This window comes from Chenopodium quinoa, unplaced genomic scaffold (genome assembly GCF_001683475.1).
Source record: "Chenopodium quinoa cultivar QQ74 unplaced genomic scaffold, ASM168347v1, whole genome shotgun sequence".
Lineage (NCBI taxonomy): Eukaryota > Viridiplantae > Streptophyta > Magnoliopsida > Caryophyllales > Amaranthaceae > Chenopodium > Chenopodium quinoa.
Genome location: NW_018744497.1, coordinates 834,133 through 857,064, shown reverse-complemented (window position 1 = coordinate 857,064; position 22,932 = coordinate 834,133). Strand labels below are relative to the sequence as shown.

The 22,932-nt window shown below is 37.8% G+C and overlaps 1 protein-coding gene across 1 annotated transcript; it reads left to right on the top strand.

The window, feature by feature from the left end:
- The first annotated feature begins 20,427 nt into the window (after positions 1 to 20,427).
- Positions 20,428 to 22,536, top strand: LOC110697687. Its single transcript, XM_021875070.1, has one exon. The coding sequence runs from the start codon at positions 20,710 to 20,712 to the stop codon at positions 22,066 to 22,068; it is 1,359 nt and encodes a 452-aa protein (XP_021730762.1). The 5' UTR covers positions 20,428 to 20,709; the 3' UTR covers positions 22,069 to 22,536.
- Positions 22,537 to 22,932: the final 396 nt, after the last annotated feature.

The window sequence follows — 22,932 nt, the reverse complement described above, 5'->3', positions numbered from 1 at the left end:
TTCATGTCAGCACTTTTAAAGATCAATAAAGGAAAGGAAATGACAAAAGACCCAAAATGCATCACATTAAACAAAATGACCTATTCATCACAACCTTCAGTCATGGACTTTTCCTTCTGTACATATCAGAGTCCTCGCTTGTTCCTTCATCTTCATAGTGGTTCAGAAAATCAGAATCAGAACCACTATCATTGTCATCATCATCAGTAGAATAGTCTGAATCATTGTCTCATTCAAATGATGCATCCGATTTTGGAAAATCTTCTTCCTAAGTCTCGGTTTTTGAATCAGAATTGAGTTCACTTTCAACCTCTTCCTTACTCTCGCTTTCTTCTTCGGTCCCACCTTCCTCCTCAACGACGACTCTATCTCCGTCAGTGTTTGTGTCAAACACAGTTACTTTCTGTTGACGCTTATCAGCATCCACCTCTCGCTTTCTTTTGATGTTGGGTTCTCCTTCTTCCATTTTGCGCTCCATCTTAGAGGTTCCTTATTGCAGTAAGGCCAGATGATTGTTCATATTCCGTGTAACATCGGCAAAATATAACAAGAAACTTGAAATATTATGTTCTTGTGATTTGCTTGCATTCGGCTGCCAAGCAGGTGGTTGGAAGACTTTCCCAGAGGTCGCAGTACTATCAATACTGGCCATTTTGTTGTTGGATTTTTTTTTTTTTTTTTTTTTGCCGGAAGAAAGAAGATGAAAGGAATAAAACAGAGTAAATGGAAAAAACCAAAACAGAAGAATAGAAAAGGAAATGAAACAAAGAAACAAGAGTTTCTAGTACACAGTATGACCAATCACAACGAAGTCCAGTAATTGTTACACATTCTTGGAAGAATAAAATAGTTATGTCTTCCAAAAGGAATAAAACTATACATATTCATTGTAATGTTTTGATCCGTTTCGCTATAGTGCAAACATTTTAAAAATCTATAAATAGAAAGTAACTTTTGCAATGTTTCCTATTATGCTTATGCATGAAATCTGTACATACGTGTGTTGGGACCGTTTCTGGTTTTCGCCCACTTATTTTATTATTTTTTTTTGTACGCCATTTTAAACTGAATTCTCTTTAAACCTTAAGTTGCAAACTATATAGCTCATTGTGTCTCATACATTCGTATTTGTTAAATAAAAACCCAAAAACAAAAACAACTTCATATTGTCATTCTTATCTTTTAATACCCAAAACTGCAATTTATTATTACCATTAATTTTTGTACGTAAAAAAAAAAGCGACGCCTAAATGTTCATATTCATTTTTCATAAAAATTCAAAACAGACAACAATCGTAATAATTACTGTACCACCGTAGTGAAGGTAGGACAAATGAACTCATAAAAAGAACCACTGAAAAGGAAGAGAAATTACAGAAGCTAAGTCTGGGGAACTGCAATTTCCGTCACACATCATTTTAATACGCCATTTAAACTCATGTAGATAATAATTATTTGTACAAGTCACGAACAATAAGAGTACCACTGGAATAAGTGTCATTTTATTATGGTCGTTGTAAGTCAAGTATACTTTCAACTAATTACAATTTTTGGTATGGGATAATAATAATTAAATAATGCGGTAATTAAGACAACTTAAATTCTGTATAATACGTGAACTTAGTTTCAAGTTCCAGCTTTAAAAAAAAAAACAAAAAAAAGGAGTTTCAAGTTCCAATTGCAATACGTCTACTCGAGGGTACCACTAAGACACTTAGGGTACCACTGTAGTCACGGTGGTACAAATGGCCTTATATAAAGAACCACTTAAAAGGAAAATGCTTGTTTGTCCGTCATGGTGGTACAACACCGTCATAGGCCTCTGTTTAATCAAAGTTTTTGGTGTCACTAATATCATTGTAATTAGGCTTCAATAATATCTTTGGTCACAAACAATTAATTACTAGAGTAGACCTCATTAACCAATTCATGATCTGTCATTGAATTTGGTACTCACAACCCTTGGGAGATTTACGTTAAAAGTAGGATGCTGTAGAACATTATTTAATGACATGTTGTTGCTTCAGCAGTATTTTGTTAAAAAGACGTACATGTATGACTACTGCAGTTTACCTCAGTAAAATGACGTATGCGTATGAATTCATGAAGTTGTAATACAACCCCCATATGTACCTTAAGTTCGTAATCACGACCTTTTGGATATTTACCTTATCAACTAATTCAGTTACTTTGTAATACAATATGTACCTTAAGTTACTTAGACATTTGGGGTACCACTATAGGTAGGGTGGTACAAATGACCTTATAGAAACAACCACTGAAAAGGAAAATGCATGTTTGTCCCTCACGGTGGTACAACACCGTCATAGGAGGTCACTGTTTAATCAGAATTTTGGCACTAACATCGAACGAGGGATCTAGATGGTTCCTTACGGTACTACACCTTTCGTAGGGGAACTAATTCTGGGGGTTTTTCGGCAACTGTATTAGGTACTCCTGCTACATTAGGTTCCAATCACTTGTAATTTTATTAATTCCACTGGTTTGTTACTGGTTTCATATTTCTTTGTTGTATATGTTGTTACAATATCTTTCAGTGGTACATTTATCATTATTTAACTGTACCATTGGTCATTTATATCCATTTGTTGTAAGTACAGGTATTTACATGAATAGGTAATGGTATACCATACATGTGTCCCACTGTAATCATGGTGGTACTTCGTATTATTAGAACTAGTAGCGTAGTTAACTAATAAGTATTTTTGATGCTCTGTTTATGCGTGCTAAACATTTGCATTTGCTACTACGTAAACAACGTCAAATAATATTGGTAAGTTAAATCACCAAGTAGTTCAGAACTATACACAGATACTTGTTTAAAATACAGGAATACTATATTTAGCTTGTTAATATACGTAAGTTTATTTACATAGTCAACATCTCCTTCACCTATTATTATTATGAACATCTCTCTAATAAATACTAGTTGTTCTGATCTGTGAAACATATTATTATGTACAAGTTAAACACAAATGTAACAACTCATATACAATTAGTTAAAAAAAAGAAATGTCATTAAACCAAATAGTTATCCCATATGTCTTACATCCCGACTAGACCATGTAATATGGTGTAAAATACGCTTATCTCCCTAACACATTTACAAGGTAAACAAGCTATTTTATTTTCAACAGCTACGTTGTAAACACCATCCCAGGTAGATAAGTGTTTTTCGTGTTGTATTTTTATTTTGCAAAACAACCGTGGCTGCGGCATATTTTGTAAAAGATACTTGTTTCTCATCCAATTTGACGTTGCCAATTCACGTAGCTTCCTTCTGCAATGGACGATTCCTGCTGATCCGATGATGTTGATGGTCTTCCCCAAAAGGTTAACACCTTTGTCTTAATTTCCGGTAAATATATATATATATAAGGCTTATTATATATGTTGCCTCCGTATTCTGCAACACCGTCGCACGTTCTAGACTCTTTAAACCTTCGTCTACCGCCATAGTAGAGAATTATTGGCGCTACAATAAATATTCAATCAGCGAATTAAAGACAGTAATTAGTTTTATACACAACATTATATTGTAAATTATATAACTCAAAGACAATAAGAAATAAGCCTCACAAATCCAAAGTGAAGAAGTGCTTCAAGATGGTCATTCTCCACGCACTCCATGAAAAATGTGTTCGCCTCCTCTAGGTGTAACCACACTCGTGTTCGAATCCAAGAGAAGGGAATTTTTTGAAGGACCCTTTTCTCCTCGGATATCCTTTGGAGGGTCTTGCAACTAAGGCTGGAAAAAACTGACACGACCCGAAAACTCGACCCGAACCCGACCTGAAAATAACGGGTTTGGGTTGAGATTTTTGACCCGAAAACTTAAATGGGTCGACACGAACCCGACCTGATAATTAAATGGGTTAGGTTAAGGTTGAAATTTTCAACCCGAAAATGACCCATCTAAACCGAAAAAAATATACAAAAAAAACAAAAAAAAAACTTACAAGAACCCGTATAAGGCTATAAGTTAAATAGCTTTGATGAATTGATGGCCCAAGCCCAAATTAAGGTTTTATAAAATCAAAATCTAAACCCTAAAATCTTATATGTTCTTAACTGTCACTCTCTCAGCCGTCACTCTTACTTTCCCTCTCATGTTTCATTTTTTTTTCTCTCTTAATTTTCTCTCTCTTCAGATCTAGAGAATTCAAACAACTTTAGAGTTGAGATGTTGAGCCATTGTCCTATGTGAGTCGCACTTCTCCTTCACTGTTCAAGTGTTCAACCTATATCAATCTAAAAGGTAATTTACTGATTTTGATTTTCATTTTCTACGATTTTGCTTTCATATATTTGTTGTTGTTCTTGTTGATATGCTTAAATTATCTGTTGTTGTTGTGATGTTGCTGATATAATTTAGATTTATGTTGTCTTGTTGTTGCTTTAGATGTTTTATAAACTGATTTAATTTAGATCTTAATATCTTCTGCATGTGTAAGCATGTTTTTGTATGTTATTCTTGTATAGTTACTTCAGTAGTATTTTTGTTTTTGGCATGATTTATACTTTTATTACTGATTTAATTTAGATCTATGCATGTTTGGAATTTATCAGCATGTTATTCTTGTATTGTTACTTTAGTAAATTTTGTTTTAATAGTTTGTTATAATTTTTTTGCACATTTCTTCCGGTGAGGAGGAGATTAATTTGAACCGTTGATGAAAGTCCTATTATTGCATGATTCATCCTTTAATATTGTTTGAGAACTAGAATACAAATTTGTGTTTTGAAATCCTTAGTATCTTTGTAATTTGTTAGAACTTCATTTGGCTTGTAATTCGATAAGTAGGACTTTATTTGGCTTGTAATTCATCAAGTAGGACATCAATTGACTTGTAATTCGTTTAGTAGGATTGTTACTTTACTTTACTAGACAATTTTATTTTGGTTGGGGTTGAAGTCTTGAAGCATTGAACCTGTAAACTTGGTCTTTAAAAATATTATATGAAAAAATTCAGGTTTTTAAGGTCAATTTTAGGTCAATTAACCTGATTTAAACCCAACCAAAAAATCAGGTCAATTTCAGGTTGACCCGAACTTGAAAATATCAGGTTCAGGTTGGGGTTTTCAACCCGAAAACTTAAATGGATCAGGTTCAGGTTGGGGGTTAGCTGACATGAAACCCGAAAACCCGAACACAAACCCGACCTGACCTGATCTGTTTGCCACCCCTACTTGCAACTTTCAACATTACCAAAACCAGAAATGAAAGAACTTAAATCTCAGAGTGTATGTAGACGTAAAACAGAGTGCAAAATGTAAGAAAACTTAAAGCCAACCTTAATCTGCACTGAATTAAGTCAGCCGGGGATGACTTGGCAACACATGATAAAATGGTGGATAAAAATTCAGAGGGCAGAATGTCAACCATGGAAGATGAAATCTGTTGCCTTCTCGTTACTATATCCATGTTTATATTTGAGTTTTTGGGGAATGTTCAACTCGGTTTTTTGGAGATAGAAAGCAACTGAGTTACTTTTGAGTGTTTGTTTAATTTTGATAATGTTTGAAGTAAGTAACTGAACCAGTGAATTGTTCGATATATAGAGAGGAGTGTTTAGCATAAGTGACGGTTCAAATCGTTGAGGAGTGGATGTAGTGGGAGAGAGAAGTAATAATGACTCTTATCAGTAGCTTCTGCGCAAATGGTGGTTTACTGGGGAAATTAGAAGGAAATCGGGAAAATCAAGGGAACCGCCACTTCCACGACCCGTCACTTCAATTCGTCATTCCACGCATGCATTTCATCATTAATGGTACATGTCATAAACAATATTTGTGCCACTAAAGTGTGTTTGGCCTTATATTAAACCGAACTGATTTTATGTTTGTACATGTAAGTAAAGTGTAATTTATCTTAATTACAATTTTTTAAATGGGATAATAACAAATGAACAATGTGCTGTTTCAAACAACCTAAGTTCAGTATGATACCAATAATTTGTCGTAGTAGGTTTCACTAAATTAGTTGGGACACTAATAACTAGTTACTAGATTTGACCCCGCTAACCAAGTCATAGTTTATTACTGATTGGTTGACCACACATGTTGGGATGTTTACCTTACCAGTACGATAATGTAAAACATTATGTAATGAATTTTCAATTTCGATAATGTATTCTGTACACATACTTAAATTTATGAGTTCTAGAGTTTGTCACAACAACGAAGTTGGAATCCTTTAATGAGGTCGCAGTGTCAACCTATACCTTAAATTCGTAATGTACGTGCATCTGGTTGAACTTGTTCTTCGACTCATGCAGTTGTTGCATGGATCGTTAATCCCCTTAATGGTTATCGATTGTTAAAAAATTTACGTAATTTAATGTATCATGTTCGGAGTAGACGTTGTCATTAGATCCAGGGTACCACTATGAAAACAAGGGTACCACTTTAGTCACGGTTGTACACAACGCCGTAAAAAAAGAGTCAATGTACACGAAAATGGATGTTTCTTAAATAGGGTGGTAGAACTTATAGAATAAAAATGAGCACTGAAAGGAAAAATGCTTCTTTCTTGTGCATGGTGGTACATAACCCTCACAGGAGGACATTTGGTACTCACATTATTTGGTATCACTAATATCGCTAACACTATTTCCCTGTATGCCTAATCTTAGTGTTGGATTATGCAATTACTATGTTGGATTTTTCCTGTTTAATGTGTGTGTTAGGTCATTAGTTATTACGAATAGGGGAAACCAGGACTATTCGAGTTAACTCTGATAAGGGTACATATGCTGCGTACATGAAGACAATATACACCACTACAATCAGGGTGGGACATTATGTGCTTTCATTTTATACCACTAACATACCAGTGGTGCGAGAATAGTGGCCCTTTCATATAGGCCGAGCAGTCCAAAGCTTTCCAGGTTTTGTTTGTACTTATTTCACTAGTTGCGTTGGTTGGCATTACTATATGAATTGTGGAATGCAATGATCAACTTCGTCACATGCAGCTCACTGACCAGAACGTCCATCCCAATTCTTTATTGCTTTATAAGATCAATGGTACAAACCACATAATTATAATGTACCATTGATAAGATTACATTGATTTAAACATCCTCTTCGTTTTGAAGAGGTTCAATACTAACATGTCTTTTAACCATAGCCGGAGAAAAAACCCTAACATAAAATGTTCTATTACCGGCATAATAAATATTCATTGTTTCACCATCAACCAAGTTATTTTCATTAATAAAACTTTCCCAGCCAATATCAAGACACATATAGCTTCTGGTACCTTCAATGACCTTCACCAGCAGCATAGGCCATATACGACTATTAGGGCCTCGAAGAACTTCTACAGGGCTACAAACTCCAGTCAACAAGGCTGTCCAATCCTCTAGAAGGACCTACAATATTCACAAAGTTATTTACAAACAGAAAAAAACAAGCTATAAATAATACATAATGTATAAAAAATGGACAAACAACCTACCAGCTTATGTCTACATTCATCTCCAAACATAACAACATGACTTGGCAAGTTACTATACATATTTAGGATTCAGAAAGTATGTTGAATATCTTATAGTTTAGAAGCACCTGTATTTATATACAAGCAAATTCCACTTATAATAGCCATATACCATGTTTTCAAAGTGTCTTAATTATGTATACACATGTTTGACCCAATTTAACACAAAATTTGAATACAATTAAATTTTCATAATATTCCTCAATCCACTTTGACTAAAACAGTTCAATCCTAATAGTCAGGTATTATTTTGCAATGTAACTTATGTTGACAACAATTGGAATCATAGCTTTTAATCTATAGTAAAACTGAAAATAGGGTATTAACTCCATACAAAAGGGGGGGAAAACAGGTAAGAAAGAAAAATTCATTCCTAAACACAACTGTTGGAACCGTTTTATGATTTTCGTCAACTGTTTTTTTTTTCTTCCTTTGTTTACACGCCATTAAAAACTTAATTATCTTTAAATCTTAAATTTCAAGCTACATATTTTAATGTGTCGCAGACATTCGTATCCCTTTTAATATAAACCAAAACAAAAACAACATGATACTATCTTCTACTACCAAAAACTGAATTTTGTTGTTATCATTATTATTGTTACAAAAAAAAAAAAAAAAAAAAAAAAACACGATGATTAAAGATTCATATTCATTTTAATTAAAAATTCATATAAAACAACAACAGTATTAATTAGTGTACCACTAAACACATGTGGGACAAATGAGCTAGTAAAAGGGACCACTGCAAAGGAAAAGAGATTACAGACGCTAAATCTGGGGAGCTGCAATTTCCGTCACACGTCACGAATGCATCATTTCAATACGTCATTTAAACACATGCACATAATAATGAATGGTACAAGTCACGACCAATAACAGTACCACTGGAATAAGTGTCATTTTATTATGGTCGTTGTAAGTCAAAGTATACTTTCTACTAATTACAATTTTTGGTATGGGATAATATTAATTGAATAATGCGGTAATTCAGACAACTTAAATTCAGTATAATACGTGAACTTAGTTTCAAGTTCTAGATGCAATACATCTACTCGAGGGTACCACTAAGACACTTAGGGTACCACTGTAGTAGAGGTGGAACTAATTACCTTATAGAAACGACCACTGAAAAGGAAAATGCATGTTTGTCCGTCACGGTGGTACAACACCGTCATAGGAGGACACTGTTTAATCAGAGTTTTGGTATCACTAATATCATACTTATTAGGCTTCAGTAATTAGTCACAAACAACATATTACTATAGTAGGATATTATTTAGTGACAATCTTGGGTTTCACTAATATTTTTTTAATAAGACCTACATGTAACAGGTTACCTGAGTAACAAGTTCGTAAACTTTTAATGATTTCGTAAGCACAACCCTTACATGTACATGAAATCCGTAATCACAATCTTTGGGATATTTAAGTCACCAACATAGTCAGTTACTTGTCTGTGTTATTCAGTTGTTGCTTGGTTCGTTCATGGACTTACATGTTGTCGATTGCTAAATGATTTAACCAATTACACCCTTCAATGAACAATGTGTTCATGTAGTCCTCCTTATTAAATTGGACTCACCACTGACTTCGTTAACCTTATGACAATGAAATTTGTGCAGGCCTTACTACAGTGGTACTTTTCACGTGTGGATTGTATCATTGTAGACAGAGTGGTACATTTTATGAACCACAGGGTACCATATATAAAATGGGGCCCATGGTGGAAAACTGGCGCCTAAACTAGGTAAGTTTTTTGCTCTTTGTGGTTTCACTCCACTATATATGCTTGGGTTTGGAGTGAAACAAGTCATTTGTTCCAAAACGTGAACGTCCTTCTCAAAAACTCTCTTCACAAATTACTTCCAATGTCAACCATGTCCTCTGCATCGACAAGAAGTCGAACAATTTCTTGGCCTTTTGCATATGCGGACTTCTCATGGATATCAGCCAAAACTTGCAACTTCTTGGGAGATGACGCAACCCTCGTGGAATTTCGGGTCTCTATGTCGGAGAAGAATCCGAAGCGGTCGTACTACAAATGTCGTCACTGCGGGTACTGGGAGTGGGCTGTTCAGTCGGACCTCATTAAGGATGGTCCACCCACCAACATCGGCGGTGTTGTTCGACGGGTAGAGGTGTTAGAGCACCAACACATCAAGATCGTAAAATTTAGGCTAACTATAATTGTAATTGCCCTTTTCGTTTATTTTAAATTGTAATAGCCTTTTTCGTTCAACTGTATTTATTAGTAGCGTACTTCATTAATAGTTATCGAAACATTGTTTGCGCTTCTGTATGCTAAAACTCCATATGCAGATATATCATACAGTAGTTGAATTTCATGTCAAAACAGAACAGTTGCCTGGTACTAAACACAAAAGTCTCATAACCAATGTGAACAAAATTATAGTCAACTCATAACAGGATTTAGTGCTGTGAATGTACCACCTATTACAATAGTGGTATATTAGACGTTGACTCCTGAAAAGAACACCCAATTAGTTTTAGATGACAACAAACATAACCTAGTACAATTAAACAAGCCACTGGTACATAGCACATAGCAAGAGGTGCCGTGGTAACGAGAATGGTACATAATGATGCCATGTAACTGCCGAGTGGTACATAATACATACTAAGGCTAATGGAGGAAGGTAATTCGTACATGCAACTAACATAGAAAATGCAACACAACACTACGTAACTAGTCAAACACATAATCATGGTTCCCTTTCCACGGATCCCCATATGGGTCACCATAATCAGGCTCATAACCATCCTAATAGTCACTGAAATCAGGATTGGACTTGTTCTCGAACCTATCCTTCGCCTCGGTCAGACGACGCACATACCAAGACGGGTAGTCGTCGTACTGAAATGGCTCCCTGATGATAAGATCTAAGTGTTGCATCTCATCGTACCCGTTTTCAGCCAACATCTTGCTTCTAAAATACATGCATTGTTCTTCGCTCGTGTGGATCATGTCAAAAGGATCGTCTGGAGAGAAATTCAGCCACTCTACCGTCACCTGAATCAAGTTTTTGTCGTAGTCCGACGTGAAATCGTGACCAAGTAGTAGAAGACCAAATTTATCACCTTCCTCACAGTAGTTATTGAGCATGTACTCAACTTTTTGATGCCACTCACACATGGGGAGGAAAAGCTCCCAAAACTTTATCAAGTGCCTGTAATAGTATGGATATCGCATCCAGTAAATCATGTTTTCCAGGAACTCACGGAGATTCACACTTACAGCAATGTTGTAAGCATCAACAACGTAGTGCATGAAACAGAATGCTTCCATCCGAAAGTACCCGGGACCTCCTAGTTTAAAAGGAGTTAGGAAAGGGTACTCCGGATGGAAATCTATCCCAGTGATGGGATTTTGAAGCCCTCCACGAGCAATTGTGGCTGACTAGTGGGCGAACATCATTTCTTTACCTCTATTGGATAGGTAAAAGTCCTGAACAACACCGTTTACGTCGTGAAACACATTTTTTTCATGAATTCCAACCTCTTCATAAGGCGGCTTGGGCTCTTATCAGCCACCACTCTCTTACTTCTTGGACCACCCATTTTTTTTTGGCAACTTCTAATACTCCAAGGAAAGGAAGCCACCCTTCAACTAATACTTGCCACCCTTCTTATACTCGCAACTATCACTATGCATTAAGTTCACTCCCAAGTAAGTTATGTAGGTTCCGTTACTTCCAGTGGTGTAAAACTTGTACCATTACATATTTACATTAAGTGTGCGTATATGTTTATGACTATAAAGAATACCATTAGAATGAATGTGTGTTTCTTTTGAAACGACAGCTCTTTCCCATAGTACTGGACCTAGGCCACGTAGCCTGTAACACGCTCAACATTCACCACCGTAACTGAAGGTAAAAATTAAAACAATACATACAATGGTACAACCAACCAACCGAATACAAAATCAAATGTACCACCAGTGGTTAACTTCTACCATTAACCAGACTTTGTGCTTCTTTTGACAAGACATCTCCTTGTAGAACGTGTAATATGGGGAACTGCCATTTTCATCAGCCGTCATTTCAATATGTCAGATCATAGTGGTACATATCGTGAATGATTACTGTACCACTTGAAGCTGTTTAGACTTATTTAAAGACAACTTTGTGTGATTTTATGTTTGTCCTACTAAGTTAACTCTACGTTAGAGCATCAATAGTGAGAAGCATCTTAAAATGGGGGAGTTCTTAATCTCTATCCATTGCCACGTCATCACCAACTCCTAGTAAGAGTCATCCTTCATATAATCTACGAAATGCACTAGTTCTTACTAAGAGTTAGTTTTTTGTGTACAACTTTTTAGTTTTTATATACGGGTGCATATGCAAGGTGCACCAATAGTATTACTAATTTTTGTCATGCTAACTCCTTTGTGTTATTTTTGTTACGTCCAGTGGCACAAAAAATGTATCATTACATGTTTACATTAAATGTGCCTGTATGTTGTGACTTTAAATTGTTCCACTGGAATGAAAGTGTGTTTCTTTTGAAACGACAGCTCTGTGCCATAGTACTGGACCTAGGCCAAGTAGCTTGCAACAGGGTGAACATTCCAAAATTCACCACCGTAACTGAAGGTAAAAATTTTAACAATACGTAGAGTGGTACATTTATTTCCAGCGAATACAAAAGTCAAATATACCACCCAGTGACTACCTTGTGCCATTTCCAAGACTTTGTTATGAAGACAATACATTGGGGAACTGACGCGGCAGTTTAAAAGAATTTGAAACGATTTCATCAAAACAAAATTTCTGTTTCCAACCATACTCTGCATCCATTGCCTTCCATTTCTCATTTCATCTCATCTCCATCTCCATCCCCAGCCCCGGTTACAAGCAACTAAAATGGCCGGAACTTCCGTTGTCAAACACTGTAGCTCTGGTCACCAATTGTTACCCCACCCACGTCAACCAATATTGTACTTTCAAAAAAACCTTAGGGGGGGTGTCCGAAATAAACCTGAATTTAGTAAAGTATTTTAGGAATGCCTACAACTTTTATAATGGGATACACCAGCCTGTGCATTCCATTAGAGCACATCTCCTCCAATCAATGTGATGCCAAACTGATTGCGTGTTGTTACAAGATGACAGGCTGATGTCGGGACACCTTCCTTTTTTAGAGGACTTGGTGGGTTGCTACGACGAGGGAGATTGTGTCATGCTGTATTGGCTCATAAAGAGGTTCTATTCCTCGTCGTCCCCTTTCACAGTACCACCTGAGATAAAGGAAGCAATTGACTTGAAGCCCAATCTTAACACCGACTCCATAGTTGGTTACAGTTTCCCCACGATTTGGCGCCATATATTTGTTGGCTCTTTCACAGATACTCTCCACCTCATGACGGTCGATACTACTAACAACCACCTGAGGTTCCAGGTTGAAGGTTGTACCTTTAATCCCAGGCTTAACCATCGCTGGCCCATTCGTAAACGGTACCACCGTGTTAGCTATAAAGGAGAGCATATTTCCTCATCCGAAGAGTATGGCGTACTCGATCAGGGGTCTCTCATTCTATTTTGGAACGCCCGAGGGTGCACAAGGTCCTCCTTTACAGAACACTTCGCGGCCCTGCACGAAAAATTTAACCCCATCTTGGTCATCATTTTGGAAGCTCGTATTGGTAAACATGAGGTGAACAATTGCGTTGTTCGTAGCCTCCCAGATGAATATCAAGCAGAAATATGTGGTCCGGAGTCAAGGCCTGGTGGATTTATGATGTTTTGGAAACCAAATATGCTAAGGGCCAATTTCTTGCACAGATCGAGTGAACCAAATGGGTTGCTTGTTGATGTTGTTTGGAATGTTTTCCAGGTAATTTGTTTGGTTTATAATATTGTTTGGGATGTTTGGAATGTAAGTTGTTTAGCTAACTAAATGTTGTCTGCAATTACAGGCTTCACCACCACCATCATGGTCTCCGCAACAAGTTGAATTGAACAATGACTCGTTCAGCTCGGATGAGGAGGCAGAGCCAGGTAGTTACTACTTCAATTCTGGTTTAGCTTTCGATGGCTCCAACCACCACTGGGGATTTGGAAAAGACCTATGATGAAGATGTTAGGGATCAAATTGTCCTCAATGCTCTGTGTCTTTGTTTAATTAGAACTGTAGTTTTATTTGCCTTTCCCTAAAACTATTTTCCTGTATGCCTAAGACTATGTTTGGTTATGCCTTCACTATGTTCGATTATGCCTTAGCCTTGACTGTTTAATGCCTGTATTAGCTCTGAAATTATTACGAGTAGGGGGAACCTTCAGAATTCCACTTAACTGTGATAGTGGTACATTTATTTCTCGAAAACTTACCACTGAATGGAAATGAAGTTAACTGTGATAGTGATACATTTAATCGTAGTGGTACGTACCTATGTTGTGTACATACTACGTACCTATGCTGCGTACCCCTTTCATATGCATCTTGTGCACATGATACGTCCCTAAGCTGTGTACGTGAAGTAAATATGCACAACTGCAATCAAAGTGGTACGTTTAGTACTTTTAATTATACCACTAGTAAACCAGTGGTAGGAGAATACTGACCCTTTCATAAGGGGCAATCAGTCCAAAACTTGTCATCTAAATGAAGGGTGAACTGTTGGATTACTTTCCATGTTTTCTTTGTAGTTGGATTACCATTTGCGATACTTAGCATTATTCCATGAATTATGGATTGTAATGTTGAATGTCGTGTTTTTTTACTGAATTGCACTTCCTTCCTAATTCATGAAAACATTGACGAATAAATGGTACAACCCACACCAATTTAATGTACCATTGCAAAGACAAATGGCACTTGTACTATACAATTGTGAACTAAATTGTAACAATATCAATTACATTCCACCAGTGGCACTTGCAATGTATGGCACTGTATGTTGAGTTTAAATTACCCTGTTTGTTTGAAAAAAGTAATTAGCGTACAGCAGCTGCATAATGTACTCGCAAAATGCTATTATAACGAGTCGCGCCAATAGTTATCCCAACAAAACATCAAATGCAGACATCAGGACATCATATCAAACACTTAGCCATGAGTGGACAGGCCACCTCCACGGCCAAAGCAACCTAATAGTTACCCCTGAGTGGAGAGACCACCGCAGGGAGGAGTACGTTTGCCAGCAACTGTTTAAATGTTCAATACACGATAATCAGAGACACCACACTTCAACCCCATAAAATAATTACACCATTGCCCAGGCCACTCACATGACACATCACAGTTTTCGCGTTGTTTTCCTAGAGCCTGGAATCAAATCCCCCAGACCATCTTTCAATTCGTTCACTTCACACTGCACTTCGTCCAAGAACAAATTTGCCCGAGCACTAGGTATCTTCCCCTGTAAATGTATGAACAAACACTGTAGCCAACCACTCCAGAGATCTTAACACAAAACACAGATGTAAACACCATTTACCACACTAAACCTCGTGGTGAATCTTCTGGCAAAGAACTTAAAACACGCCAGCATAAGAACACCACAGTATGAGCTGCAAATTGGAGGACCACAATCAACATAAAAGTTGAACATACGTTCTTTTGACCTTAAAGCTAGGCTGAAAGTTATTGGCACAATAAGCAAATAAGGAAACAAGTGCTTACTTATCCTTTGGCTCTAAGATCTCAACAGTGCATCTCGTCTAAGAATGTAGCTGACCAGCCTTCCATGCTGGGTCACAGAGTCGGAAAAGGACGTCGATACTACTAACCTGTACTTTCACAAACACATTACACATAACCAAATGGTCCTAGTAAATACCATGTTTGTTTAGAATGAAAGACATTAGTATTATTACAAGAAGATCAAACTCTTTGGCATGTGTGGTGAATGGGTCAGGGTACATAGAATCTATCATACACAACTGTTGAGCCTTCATGTCTAATGCTAAGCACCACCAGTGCGACTTGTCAGGGGAATCCTCAGGAACTTCGAGCACTAGGACAAAGACCTAGTAAAATGACAATGTCAATGCCATAAGCACAATTTAGAGAATATGCATGAAGCACATTTAAACCTACAGTATTGAATTATGAGAGTAAGTAGCTGACCGCTCGAATCTGCGACAGTTTAAAGCTCAGGAGAAATTTGGCATACTTGGTACAAATATGTTCTTCTTTTCCTTCATTCAACAATAGTCGATTCTACAATGCAGACAAAAAAACACAACAAGAATGATCATCAATTGTGCACGTAAATATGACACCCCACACCTGAAATGAACCACGAACCACTTACCGAAAAGCTTGGGTCAAGCAAAATACGCTTGCCTCTGTTCCAAAAGTCTTTGGTGGCCCATTGCTTGGTATATAGCACAGTGGTCATTCTAACGTAATCACTGGAAACCCGCGATTTATGGTGCACCACTTCATAGCAATCCCTCTGGTTGGCTTCCATGTGGTCACACTTTATCAACACCATACCAGGCCTATGAAGTGAAACAACAACATAACACCAAGTATACACACAAATATATTAGAATTCGCAATTTAAACCAAAATTTTAAAAAAAACCTTCACAAAAGAGACTTTTCACTCAATTACACGTTTCTAAATTACCTGAGTGGATCCTTCAGGTCCTTCCAGCGCTTTACAAACAGTAGCAGACGTGCCTCAATCGTTGTATGGCGACGGGTGTTGAACACATTGGTGAACATGGATGACAAGGCTACCTCGGTAGGTTTCACCACCCTCTTATCACCAGTTCGGACCCCCTTCCCGGAAGACTCATCTTCCTCATCAAATGAAGATGATTTTGCCAAACTGCACCGAGCATCAACCAACATAGTAGTTCCCCTCGTCCCAAGTAAGCCTACAACTATTTCAGGTCCAGGCTCCATGTTCTCATCATCCACTTCATGATCAGAAAACCAGGCATTGAACTCTAACATAACACCTTCATCAACCCCAACCACCTTGGATTCATCCCCAACCACCTTCACCACACCCCAACCTCTGCAAACAGTGGATCATCCGAAATCCTTTGCACCACACGGTCCAGGTCATCTTCACCTGAAACTGCATCAGCATAAGGCTCTTTCCAACTAACTGCGTTCGCACCTTCTTCCAGTTTTTCCTTCTCCAACAAACAACTGCCCAAAGCCTCATCTTCATGCACAACAACTTCCTTCTCCGTTGGCTTACCCCTCTCCGTTGGGTCCCCCCTACTCACTCTCCGGGCATTAGCTACGTCAACACAATGTGACATCAACATATGCATTGATTTCATAACGTCACCTAATTTCAAATCCATCACAGCCACCAACTTCGGAGTAATTCTATCCAACACCTTCAGGAAAACATAAATAAAAACTATTAACAATTATCATAGGACATGTCACTTATTTTATAAATTACAGAGCTAAATCTAACACTATCATTGACTTGCATTATACCTGTTGCGTAATATTTTCCACATCTACCTCCTGCGTAGTCTGTTGCACATCTACGCTTTCCACCCTCTTGAGGAGTCAACGGATGCGGCTCCCCATACGCTACATCCAAAGACTGAAAATGAATCAAACACAACAACTTCAAAAGGGATGTATTCACATCAAATGAAAGTCAAACTAATACTAACTGGCAATTTTCCGAAATCCCCAGATTCTTTTTTGTCATCGCCAACCGCCTCATTGATCTTTTCTTCAGACCATGCCTCCGGTCTCGGTCTCACATCCCACCTCATAGGGACGCAACTTAGGTGATCTAGAAAAAAAAACCTACAAAAAAAAGAAAAGATGGATGATTTAGTTCAACTAACCATTACAAACAAGAAGACTGCAAAATTAAATAAAATTACTCAAGAAACTTTTGGTGTACGGCGGCAAATACCCAATTTTACTCACCAACAAAAAAAAGGATACAACCCCCACAACCTGCAACATATCCATCACGAGCAAATTTCTTTTGGAAACTCCTGGCTACAACAACCATCCAGTTAAATACATAACTGCACCAGTCATACTCATCCGCTTCATCGTAAACCAATAACGACGATACAAGCTTCATCCCAAGATAGCTTGTGTTCGCCGTAGCACACAATAAGTAGCCCAGAGCTGCTATGAGGAAAGGCTATCTTGACATCAGCCTTCCCGTCATGCGACAACGGCAACACATTACCTTCCTTATCCTTTCGAATTAGTGTCCCCAACGCAGCTACTAATGAAATGTGTTCATTTTTCCCAAACTTCTCCAAAATTCTGCTATGCTCTGCCTGCTTATCCTCAGGAATCGTACACAACAATTCCTTCGACCCCATGGGAATCCCAAGTACGTACTCGACCTGCACGGGACTCAAAGGAAGCACACTCTCATCTCCAAAAGTTATGGAACCATCACCCTTGTCAACGGCTAGTACACAAACTTCTGGGGTACAAGAGTCAGGGGTATACTTAACAACCCTCCAAAACCCATTTATGTGACCAGCTTCTTCCTAGAGTCATCAAACTTCTTCACTGCAGTTGCAAAAGCCTTCACACCATGCAAATTTGGTTCCTACAACATTACATTCAAACAACACAAACTTCAATCAAATGACACCGGCCCAAGCCTCACATAATAACACCATTAACCGCTTAAATTCCTTCTAGGTTACTCAAATTCTTCATTTCCAACTAATTCCTTTCTAGGTTACCTTAATTTTTTACATTTCCAACTAAATTACAACAAATTACAGCAACTGTCCTTCCATATAAACCACCTAAATACAAACTAATTATACAATCCCATTCAAATTACTTGTGAATATTCTATAAGGGAATTTAATCTTGCACATCCAATTAAGGACTCACAATATTCATACTTAACTTACAGCTAAACTACAATTTAGAATTAATCTTTAGTAATTCAGTTTATTTACCCAACTACCTAAACAAAACAAAGGACCAACCACAGAACTCCCAACAGATATTTCCATGTCATGGATTTCAACAAATAATGTTCACAGAGTACCTTCTGCGTACTTCTTGATTGGGTTTTAATGACAACCCCTTTCTCTTTCGCCACTTTTCCCTTCGTATTCTCGACCTACACATGACATTACACATTTCATTTCTCCACCCAAGTATTACACGACAAATAAGCTTTTATCATTTCCATCTAACATGACATACCTTTCGCTTGCCCCTTTTTCCTGTCCATTTCTCAATATGACCTCGCTTGTGCTTCCCTTTCTCAACCTTTTTCCGCAATAACTTGATGAGGAGATCCTGGTAGCTCACTTTGTCCTGTTCTGGTTCTTCCTCACTACCTTGACCATCGTCTTCTGCATCCTCATCTTCCTCATAATCACCAGATGTGGAAACAGCTTCATCACTACTAGATTCAGTATAACTATGATCATCAGAACCAGCTTCATCAGAGTCCTTTAAATACTCTACCTCAAAAACTGGATCAGATTTCAGTTTCTTCTTCCTTTTACTAGCTGCTTTCTTTTTAGGCACCTCTTCATTCACGGCTTTCGACCACGCCTACACAAACACAAATATTTGCCACCAAAAATCAACTACAACACACAACCACCACTAAGCAAACACACAATCTTTTATTTTCAACAAACAATAACTCACCATTGCTGATCCCTTGCTCTTCCTCGGCATTATTTCCTCCTGCCAAGTTCAAATGAACGCTCGATAAATGGGATTTCCCAACTACATAAAACCATTTCAACAAACCCTTAACTCTTCACATGTAATTTCTCCACTATATTCACATATACATACCACAACAATCATAATTTCTTAATGTAACAATATCACTTATTCATAATTCAATACGTCTTCCACAAAAAACTCACAATTAATCACTCATTTACATGGATTCAAATTAAATTAAATACTTTAATTTAACACTCCTACCACCACACCCAAAACAATTTCGCTTGTTCATTACAATTAAACACCAAAGGGTCGCAAATTTTAGTGGTTAACAAAGCATTACATAATCTAAATCATCATAACAACAAAATTCATTCCAATTACGGGTTTCACATCCTCAAATTAACACCAATTATAACAATGAACAACAAAGGAAACCCTACTTCGCTATTTTCACTGGATAACCGTAAATCACATAAACTAAAACATCATAACAACAAATTCTTTCCAATTAAGGGTTTTAGAACCACGCCCGCTAAAATTTTTCCCAATTAAACAAATGAACAACACAGGTAACCCTAAATTGCTAAACTCACTGAAAAACCCTAAATTACAAAAACTAAAACTTCATAACAACATACAATTTACAACTGCTTTTTAAATTTCTTAAAAACCAAGAAATGCATCCATAGCAAAGTTGTTACACTTGGTTTCGAGACCATACCTTCAATCAAAGGAACCAATGACTGCCGGTACACAATTCACGCAACTGCTCACGATTACCACGCACCAAAATTCTATTCTAGCTTCGACAGCAACCACCGTTGTAGTCTCTTCGTTGGAACAGAGTACAGTAGCTACAGGGAGGAGCTGGAGGAGCGACCAAGAGAAAAAGAGAAGAGAGAATGCTTTGCTGTTACTTTATGAAAAATATCCTTTTCAATTTTTCATATTCAAAAAAAGCATCCCCTGTTACATTTTACATTAAAACGGTATTTGCTGAGTCAGCCTCCACTTTTCCATTTCTTAAGCTTGGTAAATGACACTGCTACCCTCCTATTTGCTTCCTTCACCCATAGCGCCTATGCGCTGATATGCACTATGTTATTAGTACTATCAACTTAATATAAATTTTCTTATAATGAATAATGTTCAGTACTATCACTCTCTGGTCATTTTAGACAGGTCAAAGACCGTAATATTGAAATTGCAGACTAAATGACTTAGTAACAAGCAGACTCAGACAACTCCAATCTCACATCACATATGGTACTTAACATTTCGAGTTCCTTTCCGTTTTCGTTCCTTGATAATATTTGATACTCCTTGAAGTCTAGAACACTTGACACCCATAAACTCATCCTCTTTTATTAATACTACCTGTTCTATTACATTGATTAATGACGTTGTACTGTTGGAGTGTTGGCCACCTTTCTTTCCTTTCTTAGCTGGACTAACAAATAACAAACAACCCCCTCTAAAAAATTCAACCTCATAACAAATAATCCCATCAAACCAAAAACACCCAAAGAAAAACATCAAAATCAAATGAGCAACAACACCAGCAACACCAGCAACAGCAGTGATGATTTTCCGGCGAGGTGGGATCACCGGACAACCACTGGAATCCTCCGAAGTGCCGCCGTAACATTCTTCTCTCTCTTCCCAACATTCTTCTTCCTCTCTCTCCTCCTCTTCTCCTTCCGAATCCTCCTCGAAAACGGCACCGTTTTCGTCACTTCTGTCATCGACCGTGACCCTTCAATCAAATCCCTTCTCTCTCGCATCGACCTCGCCGCCAACAACAACCCCACTTCCGATTCTCTCTCCTCCCCTCTTCGCCACCGTCGTCACCGCCCTTTTCTCCATCTTACTCGCGTCGGAACCCTAGATGATGACTTCTTTTCTGGGGATGATGATCATGATCATCGATCGCTTTTCTTCAATTCCCGGAATTTGGATGTTAATTCGAGTTCTTATACTCTCAATGATTTCAATCACAGATTTAGGTTTTCCAGGATTGAATTTGATGAAACCAAGCTGAAGAGGGGTAATTCGAGTGATGGGGTTGTGGGGTTGGACAGAGAAAATGGGGAGGAGAGAGAAAATGTGGTTGATTTGAGGTTTTTTGTGGCGGGGTTGGAATTGGGTCGTCGTGATGCAGCTGCGTTGTTCTTTCTTGTAAGTGTACTTTCTGCTGCTTATGGTTGGGTAATTCTTGGGTTTGTGATTACATATTCTTGGGCTCTTGGGATTGTGTTTATTTCTGTTGTGAATGATTTGTTGGGAAAGTATACCTCAATTTTTGGGACTGTTTGGAGTGGGTCGAGTTTGGGGGTGAAGAAGCTTTCTGGGTTTATTCTTATGAGGTGGGCAGTTAGGGATGCATTGACACAGATTCTGGGGTTGTGGTTTTTCGGCGAAATTCATGATCAATACTCGTTTTTTAAGCTGTTTTTGAGGTTGAAATTGATGCCATTTTCTGTTAGTTCGCCCTGGGTGCCGGGGTATAACGAAGAGATTTCCGGGTTTTTGTTTGCTTGGTTTTTGATGGACACGATTGTGTCGTTCGTGTTTGCTGTGGATTCGTGGGTTACGATTGCTAACACGAGGCGAGGGGGAGGTCGAGAAATTGTGAAAGAAGGGTGTTATTTGCTTGCAACAATGATTCATCAGTCAATTCAGCTGAAGTGCTTGGAGTTGATTATGTGTGGGGCTTTTATGCGGTGGGTTTTAGCGCGAGTGCTTGGAAGATCGTTTGCTGTGCTTTTTCAGGCACTGGTTGAGGTTTATTTCATTGTGGCATGGTTGATATTTTACTTTGCAGCAAGGTCAAAAGATGCTCATTTAAGTGGCAGAAGGTTTGGGAGGAGAGAGTTGGAGGGGTTGATTCAGGGCCTTAGATGATCGAAGTGGTGATCAGGCGACTAAATTCACCAGCTGGCTTCAGTCTTTGTTTGCATAGGGTCTTTGGTGCTGATATTCAGGCTCATTTGTTAAGTGTGATCCTGTTGTGCAGATGTGATACGAATAGCATCATCGGTTGATTCGATGCCCAGCAATGTGTTGTATGTACTGCAATACCACGAGGCAAGAATACTGCTTGTGTACATTTGAGAGACATGATCCATGTGTATATTTCTTGCCATAAAATTTTAGCCCTATTTTTGAATTTATATAGCTATGATGCCATATATAGCTGGGTCCTAACTCTCTCCATTATGATAGCAACTTGTTTCCAATTCCCATTGTATTCGTTCTTAGTGAAAGTTTGGTGAACAAATTAGGTTAGTCTTTGCATCTCCTCAATATGAGAGGGAGTGTGTATAAACCTTGAATATATTCAGATATGAATCAAACTTGCTTGCTTGACAATATGGTCTTACTCTAGCATTCATGTATCCATTGGCTATATAATTTGCAATTTTCTTCAGTTATATCCATAACCTTTATTTATTCTTCTCAATATGCACACTTAATTTGTGGTGATTTGACTGCTTAGGGGCCAAAACAATCGAGGTATGGTGGCCCTGAGTATATGGATGTTGTCGTGAGCTGAATGACTACAGGAGGTGTAATTATAAAGCTTTAATCTATCTGGTTGAGTTTTTTTTTTACATGGATTCTGAAAACACAATGTGTCTATAATTCTGTAAAAACGTGCTTGAACCAAACGATATCATATATTTAACTGGCAAACTGGTTGGGTCTAATCTGACATTCTCTTTCTGGGCTGCAATGCGCTTTTAATCTATCTGATTGAGTTTTTTT

Excerpts from the sequence above, each read along its gene's own strand:
- LOC110697687 (XM_021875070.1), top strand. The coding sequence starts at position 20,710 with ATGAGCAACAACACCAGCAACACCAGCAACAGCAGTGATGATTTTCCG.